The sequence below is a fragment of the Oreochromis aureus genome, linkage group 16 (assembly GCF_013358895.1).
Source record: "Oreochromis aureus strain Israel breed Guangdong linkage group 16, ZZ_aureus, whole genome shotgun sequence".
In the NCBI taxonomy this organism is placed as follows: domain Eukaryota; kingdom Metazoa; phylum Chordata; class Actinopteri; order Cichliformes; family Cichlidae; genus Oreochromis; species Oreochromis aureus.
Window position 1 is genome coordinate 33,664,541 of NC_052957.1, and position 15,943 is coordinate 33,680,483.

The following is a 15,943-nucleotide window of genomic DNA, read 5'->3' on the forward strand; positions in this document are numbered from 1 at the left end:
GTCAGAAACGTGTATACTACCAATAGAGCAAGACAATGCTGAGGGCATGATAGAATTTGACACAAGAAAAGTGTTGTGGGGGGCAGAATAAAAGGTGTAGTCTCTTGTGGATGGGTTGAATACTCTCCATACGTCTACCAAACCCAAGGTCCTACACATTTTTATAGCGACCGAAGCTGATCTAGAGTGTCGCTGTGAGGGAGTGCTTCGATCCAGTATATCATCCATGACCAAATTGAAGTCCCCTGCTATCAGGATTGGGTAGTTGCCCATATCACTAATTTTGCATTCCAAGTTTCCAAAAAAGGTGGGGTCGTCAATGTTTGGTGCATAGATATTGCTTAAAATCATCCTATGGCCTTGAATCTCAGCCAAGAGTAGCAATGTCCGCCCATCTTCGTCCTTAACCACCCGGGTGCATTTAAACTGTAACTGCTTATGAATTAAAATTGCGACACCCCTACTCTGACTGCTGCCACACGAAAAAAATACCTGACCCACCCAATCACGGCAAAGTTTATCTGACTCTTGGGGAGACAAGTGAGTCTCTTGAAGAAAAACAATGTCAACTTGTTTTGATTGGATGGTTAAGGCCCTTTACATTCCAGGTCATTAAAGTAAGGGCCCTTTGTTGCTTATTCGCCATCATGCAATACGTATCAGACATATAACAGTGGGGTAACTTATTATTAGAACCAGGAGTTCAGTGCTGAGTGGACAATATTTGGAAGGCTGGCTGTAAGAAAAGTGGGGGGGTTTGGAAGTAAATAAAAATAACAATTGATAAACATTTAAACAGATACTTCTGGGGCAACCGAGAACACTAGTTACCCTCAGGTGGGCTATGAGCCCCAGAAAGTAAAACATAAACTTTATGGTCCGTGACTCTAACCAGTCGAACAGTCATAAACAGGACCCGTCGCCAGCAGCAGCAGCATATTAAGTCGATGTAATATGAGGAAAACAGTCATTCCGGGACTTAGCTAACTGAACAAACCTCTATGCAGGTTGGTTAGAACTGTCCCCTGACAAACTGAAAAGGGCTTCATAACAACTGAATTACTAAAAGAGGAATTTAATAGTCTTAGTGAGCTTCTCTACCAAGTGGATTGTGTCGTATTCTCAAAAGTAGCACAACCGAAAAAGTCAAATCAAACTGCGAAGCCCTATAATATTGAAACTGAACAGTTAGGAGGTGCAAAGTATATCGTGTATGGCGTGTTAATTAACGCTAGGGCAAAAAAAGAAAAAAAAAGAAAAAAGAAAAAGGGTAGTGTTTAAATCCAAGCCCTCACTGTAAATAACTCCCTTAAGGTAAAGACAGAATGTAGTCCTGGGCTTTTTTGGGGTCGGTAAACTCACGTCTGCCCTCCGTCATTTTCAGCACCAGCACCGCTGGGAACAGTAGGGAGAACTTTATCTTCCTTTCGTGCAGCAGCCGTTTACAGGGATTAAATGCCGCTCGTTTGTCCGTGACAAGTTTGGAGTAGTCAGGGAAGATCATAATGCGGTGGCCGTTCCAGCTCAGCTGCCCCAGCCTCCGCGCAGCTTCCACGATCCGTTCCCTGTCCTGGAATCGCAAAAATTGGGCGATGATGACCCTCGGGGGATGACCGTCAGGTTTGCGTCTCACCAGGCTGCGGTGTGCGCGGTCAATCTCTAGCCCGCCCGGGAAGTCGACCTTCAGGAGTTGTGGGATCGTGTTGCGCACGAATGCTAGAGCGTCCGAACCCTCGCAGCCCTCTGGAAAGCCGGCAAAGCGCAGATTGTTTCTCCGTCCTTTGTTTTCGAGGTCGTCTAATTTCTGTCGTAGAGCGTTCACTTCGTCACTAGTAGCAGGAGGATTTTCCTTTAGCGCTCTGCTAGCATCCTCAAGGAAATCCAGACGAGACTCAGTGTTGCTTATTCGAGTAGCCATATCCGCTAGCTTAGCCTCCACTGCCCTCGTAGCAGTTTGGATAGCATTCAGCTTGCTCTCTTGTGTCTCGGAGGTTTCCTTAAGTAGCATGTAAATACTTGCAATGTCTTTGGCCATTTGTTCAGTTGTAGCAGTCTGAATAGCATCCGACATTAGAGGTGAGGGCGGGTGCGCCTCATTAGCTTTCGCCGACGTTTCCTTGCTAGCGCCTTCTTGCCGTCGAAGCGTAAGTTTTTGTTGGTGACTCGGCATTTCTGAGCTTTCACAGAGAGTCTTCAAGCTTCCCACTGTCCTGAGGTGATATTTTGTAAGTGTTGTGTAGCGTAATGTTCTAAGTCTAATGCAAATTAGCTGCCACTGCAACGGAGCTTCCCCATTCAAGCTGCCATCTTGACCGCCTACGTCACCGGACTCCGAGTGGTATGCTTTCTTGATGTAACTCAGGACCAGCCGCTCAAAGCACTTCATGATGATTGGAGTAAGTGCTACTGGGCAGTAGTCTTTGAGCTCCGAGGCTGTAGCTGTCTTTAGTACAGGTCTGATGGTGGTGGTTTTAAAGCACTGTGGCACAACAGCGTGGCTCAGGGAGATGTTAAAGATGTCTGCTAAGACATCAGTCAGCTGATCAGCACAGGCTCTGAGCACACGTCCAGGTATATTGTCTGGTCCAGCCTATGTGATAATCAGTGGTTGCGGCTTCTCTGAAGACGCTCAAAACAGTCCTGCAGGTCTAGCAGTCAGCGCAGCACATCCGATTCCTATGTGAAAGGGCCTTAACCTGGAAACAGGAGTAACAAACGCTGCTTTTCCAAAGGACAGCAATCACGGGAGGCTCCCAACCAACAGGCTCCCCACCACGAAAGTCATGGACAGACACTGTACACTGTGTAAAGCAAACACACACATCACCCGACAGTAGGTGGAGATCAAGCAACCAGTGATTTCACATCTGCACAGCTTTTTTGTATTTAAGCTGTGGGGCATGACCAGGCAAGTCGGAGTGTGTTGAAGAAGTGTCCACACACCCTGGCAAACAGGGATCATTCCTCATACATATAGAATATGTAACAGAAGGTCTTTTTTCTCCTTAAACAGCAGCCAGGATCCAGGATTGTTAACAGGCGAGTTAATTATCACAGGTATGCTAGACTGAAAGGCAGGAAGCAGAGGAAGACCCGCCCCTGCCACAGAAGATGTGGGTAATCCACACACATATCCACGCCTCCACACAGACAGAGGAAGGAGCAGAGAGCAGAGAGAAAGATGGATACGATGAGCCTGCACAGGAAGACTGAAGGCCTATGATGTCTCAGCCCGGTTTTGCTTTCAAATCTGACTTTTTAGCAACAAATTGTTGTGTTCTGGACATAATGGTAGATGTAAGAGAAAATCATTCAATCATTAATGAAATTCTAAATAAGATTGATGCAATTGGCCAAAAAGATTGTAAAACTCAGTAGGACAGTAAGGAATGGAATAACTCTCCATGGGTTCTTTCACTATAAGTAAACGTTTTAGTTATGTGTGTTACATGTCTAGTCGCGTGACCCTTTTTTTAGTATGACAATATTTATTAGTGCAGTGTTCAAGAACTTGTTTTGTGGCCAGTGCTCAGTGTCGTTATAGAAACTGAGTTGACTTTTAATGTTGTAAGTCAGTTAAACTGAGAAATAATGAGTGCATTTCTACTTATTTATGAATATGCACAATTATAGTAAACAAGTCACCTATCTTCCTTTAAATTATGTTTAATTATTAAATTGCACATTCTTCCATATCAGAATTAATAAAATTTCATTGCTAATTGCTGTATTGTGATACATTGTTGTTATTATTTAGTTGATCTTCTGGTAAATAAAATATGCTATTCATGTGTACATCACATAATTGTTTTTTCAGGATACATTGTTGATGTCAGATTTAGGCTTTCTCTGAGAACCTGCATTTGATATCATTTTTTAATGATTCCATGCCCTTCATTGCTCTAATTATCTTTGCAAATTATGACATGCAGATGTATTTTTAACTTTCTGTTGCACAATAACTGATGCAAAAATAGGCTTGAAGACTTGCCAAAAAGTTTGTAAATATGAGTTTTTATGGTCTAATTTCTAATGTGTCTAGTGTGTTTATTGACTGCGAGCCGATACCAAAAATCTTACATTTAATGCTTCTGAAATGATAAAGAACACATTTACATTGTATTTTATTATTATTATTATTATTATTTATTATTATTATTAGTAGTAGTATTAATATTAGTATTATTATTTTTGATGTTGATGTTTTGTTTTGTTTTGTTTTTTTTGCAAATCTGTGTTATGTCATTAAAAAAACAGCATCAATAAATTCCCGGGGTGTAATTCCCTCTTAAGTGTAATGTAGTCTGCTGGTGCAGAATCCTTGTTTGCTCAGACACATACGCAGTAAGCACTGCTGCCATTTTGTTTGGCAATTGTTGATAACTGCGATTGCAAACAGAGGATTTGGGGAAATGTCAGCGTTGTCATTTTTACTACTTCTGTAACCTTTTACAGCGGATGTTCAGAAGATGCCGAGGACTTTTACCGCTCTGCTCGGAAAACGAAATGCTGGTGTGTTTTGGTATTCTGTTCTGTTACTGTGTGAGAGCTGAGAGTGTGTTGTGCATTACATGGGTGAATTTCCAGTCTTGTGTAATTAAAGATTACACAAATTGCCAGACAAATGCATGTGCTTATGCTCCCTGGCCCTTACTGTTATGTGGCCACAATATGTTTTTTCATGATATAGATTGTCATGAAAAACAAAGACAAGTGATAGATGGTGCACAGGGGGAAGAATGTTATGCATATAATCAATTGTAATTTAAAGGCATCACTGTCAGTGAACTGATATGTGTGTTGAGACATTTGTTCACAAACTGAAGCATTTAGCAACCACCGCACAAACAACTGAAATAAAGCTTATGAGACTCTCTTTGGTTTGAACCTCACTTACCTGCTGGCTTAAATCAATTGGCATCACTGCAGCATGGGGTGGGGACATGAGGGGATCCAAGTTCAGACCCTTGAATGGCAGTTGTATTTGAGGAGCTGCAGAAGGAAACCATGTAAATACACTGTATGTATGCTATGTTTGGGAACAAACAAATAAAGTGCTCAAACAAAGGAAAAGTACAAATCTGTTACATTTTCATAGATGCAGTCTTGAAATATGTGTTAAATTTTACAAGTAGAAACGAATGTGAACGAAAGTCTTGATGTGATGTACTTCCTTTTAGAAAATGGGTCCTCTGTCCTCTTCCTTTGTGTAGACCCTGAGAGGAGGTGGGCCGGCTAGCTTTGATGGCTGGCTGCTAGCTTAAGTTTCAAGCTACTTCTATTAGGACCCGAGCACTAAAAGTGTGAAGGCCCTATTACAATCGATCTGTTTAATTTTATCTTCAATCTCCTTTTTGAGGGCCTTAACATGCTCAAACACTAAGGAAGTATTAAATTTTGCACATGCATCGGGTCCAGTGAATACTTTTGAACTCCTCGGGATGTTATTGGATCATTTATCAGATTCATATTTTGACGTGGGCCATATTAAACTGCTGAGCTTTTGAGTTTTCCTCGCAGAGTGTTTGTGGGGGAATTTCGATCATTAGCTGTGAAATTTTAATTGGCTGACATATTTTGTCCAGTCTGAACCAAAGGTCTCACATGTCATCAGGCTCCGCCCCCAAATACATATTAACTGCAATATTTTACAGTGTTCACAGCGCCACCTAGTGGGAACAGGAAATGTAATGTTTTACACTTTGGGAGTACAGCTTCAAGGCAGCTGACCCCAGCAACCTCAAATTTTGAGTTGGTCTTATACACTGAAAACTGAGTTTTTATCAAAGCCTGTAACCTTGGCAACACTGCGAATTTTGGTGTTTTGCCATGAGGCACGAAATTGCTATAACTCTACGACACCTTGTCCAGTTTCTCCCAAACTTCAAAGGCATGATGAGAGTCCCTCTCTGAACAGCATATGTTCATTGTAAGCAATAGTTACAGCGCCACCTAGTTGTAAGGAAATGTCATGTTTTATACTTTGATGTACTGCTCCTCCCAGGTTGACCCCATACACCTCAAAAGCTGCCTGAATAAACATCAGAAATTGATGATGCTTCAGTGTGAAAATTGTGAGCTTTCATTTAACGGCGCACCCTGGTGGAATAGCAATTCGCCATCAACAGGAAGTAGTTTTCACAGAGCTTGGAAAGCTTGAACAGCCGTCAAACCTGGCAGACTCTCAAATGTGATGAAGGCTTTCCTGTTTTCTAACCCTTTTCATTGAATATTGCAAAATGGCTCCACAATGCCACCTATAAAATTTTAAAGGAGTCCCTGCACTGTTTCATCTATGCATTTGAAACTCTGCATCCTAATGTCAGATATCAAGATACACAAAAAAAGTCTCATCCTCAACCCAACAGGAAATCTGCCATTTTGAATTTAATGTGTAATTTTGGCCACATTTTCTGCCAATTTCAGGCCTCATACCTTAACAAACACAGAGGGATTTCATGAGATCAACATGATCTTCACTTAATGGACTCTAAAGAGTTGTCATGAAAACTAAATGGCATAGCAACGCGCCGAGTTTCGATCAATCACGTGAAGCACGAAACTGTTGTAAGTCAAAGACACATTACTCAGCCTCTACCAAACTTCACAGGCGTGTTGAGAGTCCAGCTCTAACACACGCACAAAGAAACACAAAGCACAATCATACAAAAGACACAAGCGAAGTTGTGCTGATAATATCAGTTACACGATGACAACATGTTCACACGTCTTTCTTTTGGTTTTGTTGTATTCGCTCTTTGGTTAGTGTTAGGCATCAACACTGTTTAGAAAAAGATGATGAGCTGGTTTACAAACACGCCACCGTAACAAACCACCATTTCTGGTTCAGTCTAAGACCTGTCACAGATCTGTGGGAAATAAATATGTGGATTTCAGTTCTACTGATTCAAATTCTTACTGACAAAGTATAGTTTGTGTCCATGTATGCAAAACAGACGCCTTTTCATTCCAGTTTCATTAATTTCCAGACGACCAGAATACACTAGAGTACACAGAGGAATTGTGTGAAATATAAGAAAAGCATCTGTTGTCATATCTCATGGGTGTCTTATCTCATTGTTTATCAGTTTGTTTCTAATAATTTTATATCATTGTTTTCTGTTCCAGTTGCTATTTGCCATCGGCCATTTAAAATAACACCGTCACAGAGGTAGTGACAGTCTAACAGTGATTGAGGGGAACACACACAGCTTTCTTTTTGTACTCTGTGTTTGGTCATTTTAAGAAAGTGTGTTTAGGTGTTTGGTTGTTTTTTTGTAAACACAATGTGCAAAATTAACTGTAACCGTGCTAAAATAATAATCATAATATAAATAAAGTTAGATGTTGTTGTGTTGGTTTACAGATAAGTCCTTCTATGTTGAATATATCGGCTTATTGCTGGTATATGTTCTATCTTATGACACAATATAACCCAACATTTCACTCGCTCCAGTCTGTGTGAAAAAATCTTGAGTATCAGAGGTGAGCAGTCAACATGTGGCATTTAATGACTGAGTGATCCTTATCGAACAAATTCTTCCGAGCAGATGGGCACACACATGCACACATACATCTAACATCCAACAGTTAATCCATGTATGAGTTATGGATCTTAGCACAAACACACACACACACACACACACACCCAGTGTACAGCAACAGTGTGGGAGGCCTGTACAACTCAATGCCACTTTTGTTACTCACCCATGATAAAACAACCGTGGCCATTTGTGCCACAACTGTTTTGCTGGCTCTCACAGTTCACTTGTTGACAGACTGTAGGCAGAGAGAGGCATGCAGAGTTAAAGTCTGCACACCACTGTGTATGAGACACATACATAAAGCCTTTGCATGTGTGTTTGTATAACAGTGTGGGTTTTTCCCCCAAATTTTAATGTGAAGATTTTGAATTTCAGCAGAAAAAATGTTGGCCATGAATTGCATTCCTGTGAATTCAAATAAATTAGACACCACGGTAATCCATGTGTGTTCAAATTTCATGTATCACTTGTGCATGTAACATGTATCACATGTTAACACCTTTTCTTTTCTTCAGCCACTTCCTCAAGAAAGTTTTTTGTTTAGTAAGAAGGTTTTAAATTTGGTCATTTTATGACTTGAAATGTAATTTGGTTGTTTAATTAATACTGGATCATAGCAGGTGTTTTACAACAATCTGCTGATTTGGAATTTTCAATTTTTTGGAAGTTTTTGGTTTGCTGTGTGTACTTTTTGTTATGAGAAATGAGGACTTTCAATTCTTTTTGCTGCTCACAGAGCAGTTTATCAAAGACTCCTGTTCTATTCAATAAAAGTTATTATTTATTATTATTTTACTATTATTAATAATAATAATACAAATAATAATAATAATAATAATGATGATGATGATGATGATAATGATAGTAATAACAGCAGTACTAATAATGTACATTCATAAAGTTCTATATCAGCAGGGAGGCTTTCTTTATTACCTTCATTTGCATGTAAATGAAAGCTGTTCCTGTAGCCGCAGGACCAGCTGTTTGGTTGCACTCTTCAGTCCCTCTGCATCTTTACCGGTCTCCCTCACACACACACACACACACACACACACACACACATATATATATAGTATAGATATTCCAAAGGCCTGTATGAGAATCATAACAAATCCCCTCCACTTCCTCTGAGGCTGGCAGCAGCAACAGCAGAAGAGTGGAAGAAAACAGGTACAGGCAGAGGGCCATACAACTTGTCACAACATCTACCTTTGATTTTGACAAATTGATCTCAGCCTGCTGTTACCCTCTGTTTTCTTTCTTTTTTTTCTTTTATAAGGAGTAAGGAGTGCTTTCATTGGACAGGCTCTGAAGAGACAACCATAGGTTAACTATGAAGCTCCAGATGACAGATGACCTCCAGGCTACAGGAAATAACTGGTTTCCTTTCCAAGATACTCATTCTGTTTAATTTAGTCCAAAATAATTACACAGTGGACTGCTATCAGTAGCTGATAACGCAGATCTAAGGTGTTTATGTTTATATATTTCTCTAAGGTCTAACAAAGCCCCCTTCCTCCAAACAAAAAGGAATTATGGTTCATTTTACTTGTCAGATTAACCGGAGGTCATTTATCTATTCTACCTAGCTGATAGAATGGCGATAAGAACACATTTCTTTGGATGAAAACAACAGCTGGACGGAGAGCGAAGAAAGTGAGGTTATGCTGGCCGAAAGATACATTTATTTCTTTTAAACAAACACACTTTTTATCTTGTGAAAAAATCAATTTGAGCGATAGTCTGTAAATGTAGCTTGTATACAAACGAGAAAACCTTAAAGTTTATTTATTTCATGATTTTTAAATATACTCCAAAAATAATACAAGAAAGAATTTATTTAAAAACAAACCAAACCAAAGATTATTCGAGTGTGGGTTAGTAAAACTGTGTTTTTTGGGGAGGATTGTATTTAGTAATACCCGATAAGGCTGCTCAAATGATAAAGAAACGCACGAACTGATTAAATGTAGGGAACATGTAATAGTCATTTTCTTTGTATGATTTTTAACCATTTGCATGAAAAAAAAAATCAGATACGCCCTCCCTCTCTCACCTGCCTGATCTGTGCCTTTCTGTGTTATTTTAGTGCTGCTTGTAGGCCGTGCCTTGACCTGTCGATTTGCTGGTTGTCTCTCGGAGACACACACACACACACACAGGCGGGCTCACACTGCGTTTACCTTCAACACCTTGGTATTTTTGTTTAAGGCTGTGCAGAGAGCCGGCTGATGAAATGGGTGATCACAGAAAGACGGAGAGGCAATTTCATGCTCTGTAACGCTTTGAACGGCGTGATAGCGATGCGTCTTGCAGTGTAAATTCACCTCCTTTCCAAAAACCTATGAATATGGATTCAGTTGTCCCCACTCACTTGAACCAATGAGCTGCGACGTCCCCTTACCCCCAGCTTCTCCACAGACAGCCACACCTCCATTTTATTTTATTAATTGAATATTCAGTTGCACACACACACACACACACACAACTGGGTCTGTTCCAATATAAAAGTGTTTATTTGAAATTGTACATAATGTATTTCAAATAGTGTGATGCTGTTTGCCGAGTGTCTCAGGCCGCTTTACACCAGAGGAAATGGCGCACAGAAGCACTGTAGTAATCCTTGGGTCCGTTTAAGAGATATTAAGCTCAGAAAACACAATTAAAATGTTCGACTATTTCCCGTTAAAGAAAGCGCTGCAGGTGCACACACACGGTGACGTTATGAAAATAGAGTACAGGTCACACGTAGATTTGATTTGAATTGAATTTCTTTGTTCGTTTGTTTATTTCTTTTTATTGATCGGCCGATTAGATAAAAGAAGTGACGCACAAACAGAGAGTGTGGCAAAGCTGCAGATGTTGTGTTTGTGTGAAGACGTTGTTTCAGTTTCAGCGAATGTCTGAAATTGAAACAGGACTACAACACGTTTTATGTGCTCTGCTGTACCAATAAAATATTCACAAAATGTTAACTATGGGCATTTATTGAGGCTTTCTCTCAAGAATTACAATTTTAACTTATTATTTATAATATTGATTTTTTTTAAATTATATTTTCTGTGTGGTTTCTCAAAGGGTATCATACAGAATCCTCTATTTATATTAGATCCCACAAGTGTTTTTACTGTAACAGATTGCATGTGACGTTCCTAACAAATTCAAAGGGATTTCTTGTGTCTTTTTAACTGACAGAACCGCGTTGTTCACATTTGGTACTCAAAATGTGTGTTGCACCTTATTCAAACTGACCGCAGGATTAGTAAAGTACTCGTTTTAGAGGCGTATGGCTGTTGGAAGTGGTCAGCAGCGCGTTCCAGAACGAAAGCAACTACCATTAGTGAAGTAAAAATGCCCCAGAACATCAGCCGGTGTGCGCCTGTTATGGCTGTGAGGAGGAATGGATGGGTGAGGGTACACTTCAGTCTAACATCAAGGGTGCTGCTGCTTATTAACGTTTCTGAAAGTGTCTGTTTTTCAATAAAATCTTTGGTTTGGCGGTGGCAGGTCAGTCTGCTCGAATCTTCTGCTCTAGAGTCACTTCTGAAGAGGAGGAGACGAGGAAGAGGACAGCGGCGAACACTAGCTCGGTTCCTCATCCTCCACGTTAAATTAGATATTATATATTTACAATGTACAGAGTGAGTGTAAGGAGGAAGTCGGGTTCATCAGTCGCTGTCCTCCTTGTCCTCCTGGATGGTGGTGGTGGAATGGTTGTAAAGTCCCTGCGCCATCAGCTGAAGGGCCAGCCCGTTCTTGAAGCCACTGGCCTTTTTGATCTTGGCCCTTTTGTTCTGAAACCATATTTTGATCTGGGACTCGTTGAGGTTGAGCTCCTGGGCCAGAGACTGGCGCCGCTGCTCCGTGATGTAGCGATTCACTTGGAACTCTGTCTTCAGTCTCTGCAGCTGCTCGGCCGTGAAGGCCGTGCGTGGCCGTTTGTCCTCTTTGCCGCTTTTTGACTTTTTCAGTTTCCGTGTCCTTGGACCTGCAGTAAGGGCGAAAGAAGAGAGCGGAAACATAAATATGCAGCGTGCGCAAAACAACAAAGGCCAGTGAGTTGGAGTTCTAAGTAATCCAGCCTGCAAGCTATAGATACATGACAGATGATAATAATAATAATAATAATAATAATAATAATAATAATAATAATTATTATTATTATTATTATTATTATTATGTTATTGTTATTGTTATTATTTCTTTATTTAATTTACAGAATAACGTTATGTGGCACATGTCTGTGTGGTGGTGTCTTCAGAGCATCAGCGCGCTTACACACTCCTGATTACTGCCTACACGGATGACTACAGCAGCCTGAGCCTCTGTCTGACATCACTGCGAACACACGTACGTTTAGGTGTTTATCACACAATAATCTGTCATCTAAATATTCGACAATAAGATTTTCCTTTTTTTTTTTTTTTTTTTTTAGTCTTTTTTAATGTTTTAGAATATTCGGCCGCACAGATCTTGGTGTGCATAGAAAAACATGCATTTACGGCCTTTTCTCTTTTTCCTTTTAAACGATAAAAACAAATAATGCCAGTTGGAACAGAAGCTTCAGTTCACACTGAACAAAGTTAAATTCATTAACAAGATCCCACACAAGACTATCGTTTGAATAATCCTCTGGTGTAAGTGACTGGGGTACAATTGACTTTTTAAAATAGTACTAAATGTCTTTACTTCTAGGCTTTGAAATACTGAAGTCCACGTGACAAATAATATGGCTCACACACACACACACACAAAATATTTATTAATGAGTGTGCACGTGTCTTCTAGCTATTTACATCTGCTCGGCGTCATAGTTGCTTTAGTAAAATTTGAACACGAGCTTAATAAATTCAAAATGTCTTCTGTACAGAGGAACAGGCTCGCGAGGCTGTAAGACTTTATTTACCTTCAGTTCCTTTGTGTTTTATTCCACCTTACTGATGGCAGCTCACACACCGGGTCACAGGAGCTATTACACGCCATCACCGCTTTTTGTGGAAAGAAAATATCTCCTGGAATCAGCCAAAGTAGGTGTCAAATATGCTCCGTTGTCAGCTACACAATCCTAATCCTTCAGGATCAACGCTGGAAGACTGCTTATGGAAATCTAACAGGACCGATTATGATTCAAACGGGGAGAAGTTTTTACAGGCCGCACGAGCATTGGTTGTGTTTTTTGATGCACGTGAATTAAAATTAAAATAGCTCTTATGATTATTTATTTAATCCTTTTTCATTTTGCAAGTGAAACTTTAAACGAACAGAAATCCACAGAAAACTTGCTCGTCAAACGCACCAAAGTGTTACAGCTGTTTAGTAAAGAATTTTATATTTTGATCCCAAAATATATAAATGTTAAATATATAATATTTTTGAACCGAAATAAATAAATACATGAACCAGCATTTTAAACTGTTTTCTGTCTTAATCGGGTTTTTTCTTTCTTTTTTTTATTGTGGTGCTGTGTCGAGCGGGAAAGACGAGGCATGAAATCCTGAGACGATTTAAAAATAAATTAATGTGGCAATGGAAACATTATAATAACATATATCCAGTATTATATTGCTAACCAACAAACGATTTGGGTTTGATATTAGACTTGAGTAGAGTCAGTGTAGCTTCATTTTTTGAGAACATTTAAACGAAGGTCTGAAAATGTTCTGAAACTTTATTTCGTGCTTTGCTTTGTTAGAAAATTGGTTCTTCATTTGTTGCATTGAAACTGTTGAATATTAACGTTTAAAAAAAAGTCTTGATGAATAAAATTGTTAAGTGAGTTTAAGGTGGAAATAATCCTCAGTTACGCACGGTCACAGTTGCATTTCTTCACGAATCTACTGCCTTACCAGATGAGGGCCTGTCCGAGTATCGGGTGCAGTAAACCCAGGCAGGCCAGAGCAGTGGCTGCGTCTCCGGTGTGGGCGCCGCGGTGCCGTTCAGCACCACCAGCGAAGACGAGGTGTTTTCCCCGGCCCCACTGCCAGTTCTCCCCTCTGCTTTTACACCATGGCCGTTACCGGTAGAGGGAGCGGCTGCCGCTCCTCCGCCGCTAACGTTGCTCTTTTTGGGACTTGCCAAAGAAGCGGAGGAAGCAGAGGACGAACTACTGTCAGTACTGCAGTTGGAGTCCTGGCACGGCGTCCCTGGAAGGCTCGGCCTGCTGATCGCCGGGTGGACGCGCTCCCGACCGGAGGTCTGCGCCCTCTCCCGCAGGCCAAGGCCGTGCTCCTTCTTGCAGCCAAAGTCCGGCCTCAAAATGTTGTCGATGAAAAAGTTGGTGGTTCTGTGGGCCTGTTGGGCGACCTGTAGAGGCAATATAGGCGGGGAGGGCAGACTGGGAGACGGGGAAACGCTCTCCCCCTCGCTGCTATCCGAGCTGTTAAGATCCCGCTGCTCCTCCATCGGTGCTTCTCTGAAGAACCTGGTTTCTGTTCTCTTAATCCACTTCCACTGCGTGGGTAAATTTTGTATCCAAATTATGACTACGGGAAGCACTAAAACATAGTTATTTTCTCACCGGAATGATGCTGGTTGTTGTCATTATTCTGAAACTGTGGGCATCCTCCCTGCGCAAAGGCGCTCCAGAGGGTCATGGTCGTTGATTTACTATAAGACTGACTGTGGTCGCTGTTGCACACCTCTCCCACACACCCAGAGCTTTTCACCGCTGTGTGACACTCTTCACAAAGTCCACACACACACACACACACACACACACACACACAAACTAGAGGCGCATGAAACGTATCGGGCCAATCACCGACCGGGACACTTTGGAACAGAGTGTGACGACGTCCAATAATGTCATGAGTCTCTGAGCCAAGTGGAGAGCTGTGGCGCAGGGAGCAGGCTTCACAGAGAAACCAAACAAGAGATTATCGCTGCTCCTCGCCTTCAGTCTCGTTACGCTGTGCTGTTACATCTATACAGCTGATGAACGGAAGAATACTGGCTGGTTACTGTTGTTTTTGTATAAAATTCAAGTGCGCACCTCTACTTTATTTTGAACTGTACAGACACACGCGGGCCTCAGACCCAGTTAAACCATGAGCCACGAGTGCACACAAAAATGCTTTTAATTGGGCCATAGCGTAAATAGATAGGATGACATTTGGGGGTTTGCTTCCCCACTTACAAGAATGTTTTATCCAAACCAAAGCGCACGCCTTCTACATCTTCATATGCGCCCGTTCCCTCTGAATGGTGGTATTTAACTGCACACAGCTGCAGGTTAGATACCACCACCTATCAAAACACACACACATACCTGCTGTTTCCCCTTCTTTCTGGCCATTGTTAGCGTGTGTTGTTTTCGCTGAAATAGCGCGCTCTTATCTCTTTTTGAGAGAGAGGAGCTGCCGAGGGATAATTTATAGGTTTTAATTATTTTTTATTCCGCCTGATGAGCCGGACGTTCATCACCTGGCTGCAAGAGAAAAGCCGTTCAAAGTCTCCGTCAACGTCGCCTTGCCAAACACTTCATCAAAGTGTGAGCAAAGTGAGCCGATAGAATACCAGAAATGCGCACAATAGACAGGCGCGCCGACTGCCAAGATGTTAATAGAAAAGCTGCTGTGCAGCGGAATACTGAGAGGTTGTGTGAAGGAACAACTTAATTGGTATAATTCATATTAAATGATGCCTGAGTAGATGTCTTACACGAAATAATAATAATAATAATATTGATCTGTAATGTTTTACATTCTAAGATGCCCTAATTGAGTTTAGTCTTCCTACAGCAATTCTCCAATAGGCTGTGGTTTTATCAACATAAAAAGCACTGATAGTGTGATTATAAACCAGTGTCTCCTTTAACTTGACTACTTATTGCCTTTTCTTCGTTCCTTTACGACAATAAGGAGTAGACTTCATAGCAGTCGTGTCATTAAATAAACCGATAATAACTAATACAGCGCTTCACTCAACTCTATATCATCGACTATAAAATGTTTACGAATCATTTTGCCATTCTTAATCATTATAATAGTTTTGGTTGTTATAATAAGCCTTATTATAACAAGCTATGATGAGTCGTATTTTTATATATTGATTATTGAAAATGTTTGACTTTGAATATTTCACAGTTACAATTACTGCTGCGATCATTTACTTTTACTTCTGGCTTTCCTCTCGGTCAGTCAGTAGGCGTTATGATTTAGAGCTGGTTGTTTTCCTCACAGACCTGTGTAATTCCCTTATCCTCAAGTTTAAGATTTAACCTAATAATACGATTGTGACACTGCAGAAAAAGATAGGCTCAGAGAACGCAATAACACAAGAATCCCCGGAGCTGAATGGACATGAAAATGAATGAATCTATCGAATATGAACACAAACAGAACAGACGCATGTTTAGATTTTTTTCGTTGACGTCGCTATGACATAATATGCTAACTGTA

General features: G+C 40.8%; 1 protein-coding gene across 1 annotated transcript; it reads right to left on the bottom strand.

Moving 5' to 3' along the window:
- Positions 1-10,176: 10,176 nt before the first annotated feature.
- Positions 10,177-14,049, bottom strand: en1a (engrailed homeobox 1a). The gene is made up of 2 exons (XM_031728554.2): positions 13,391-14,049; positions 10,177-11,532 (listed from the first exon to the last, which is right to left on the bottom strand). Exons 1-2 carry the CDS (start codon positions 13,944-13,946, stop codon positions 11,213-11,215), a joined length of 876 nt encoding a protein of 291 aa, XP_031584414.2. The 5' UTR covers positions 13,947-14,049; the 3' UTR covers positions 10,177-11,212.
- Between the last annotated feature and the right edge of the window lie 1,894 nt (positions 14,050-15,943).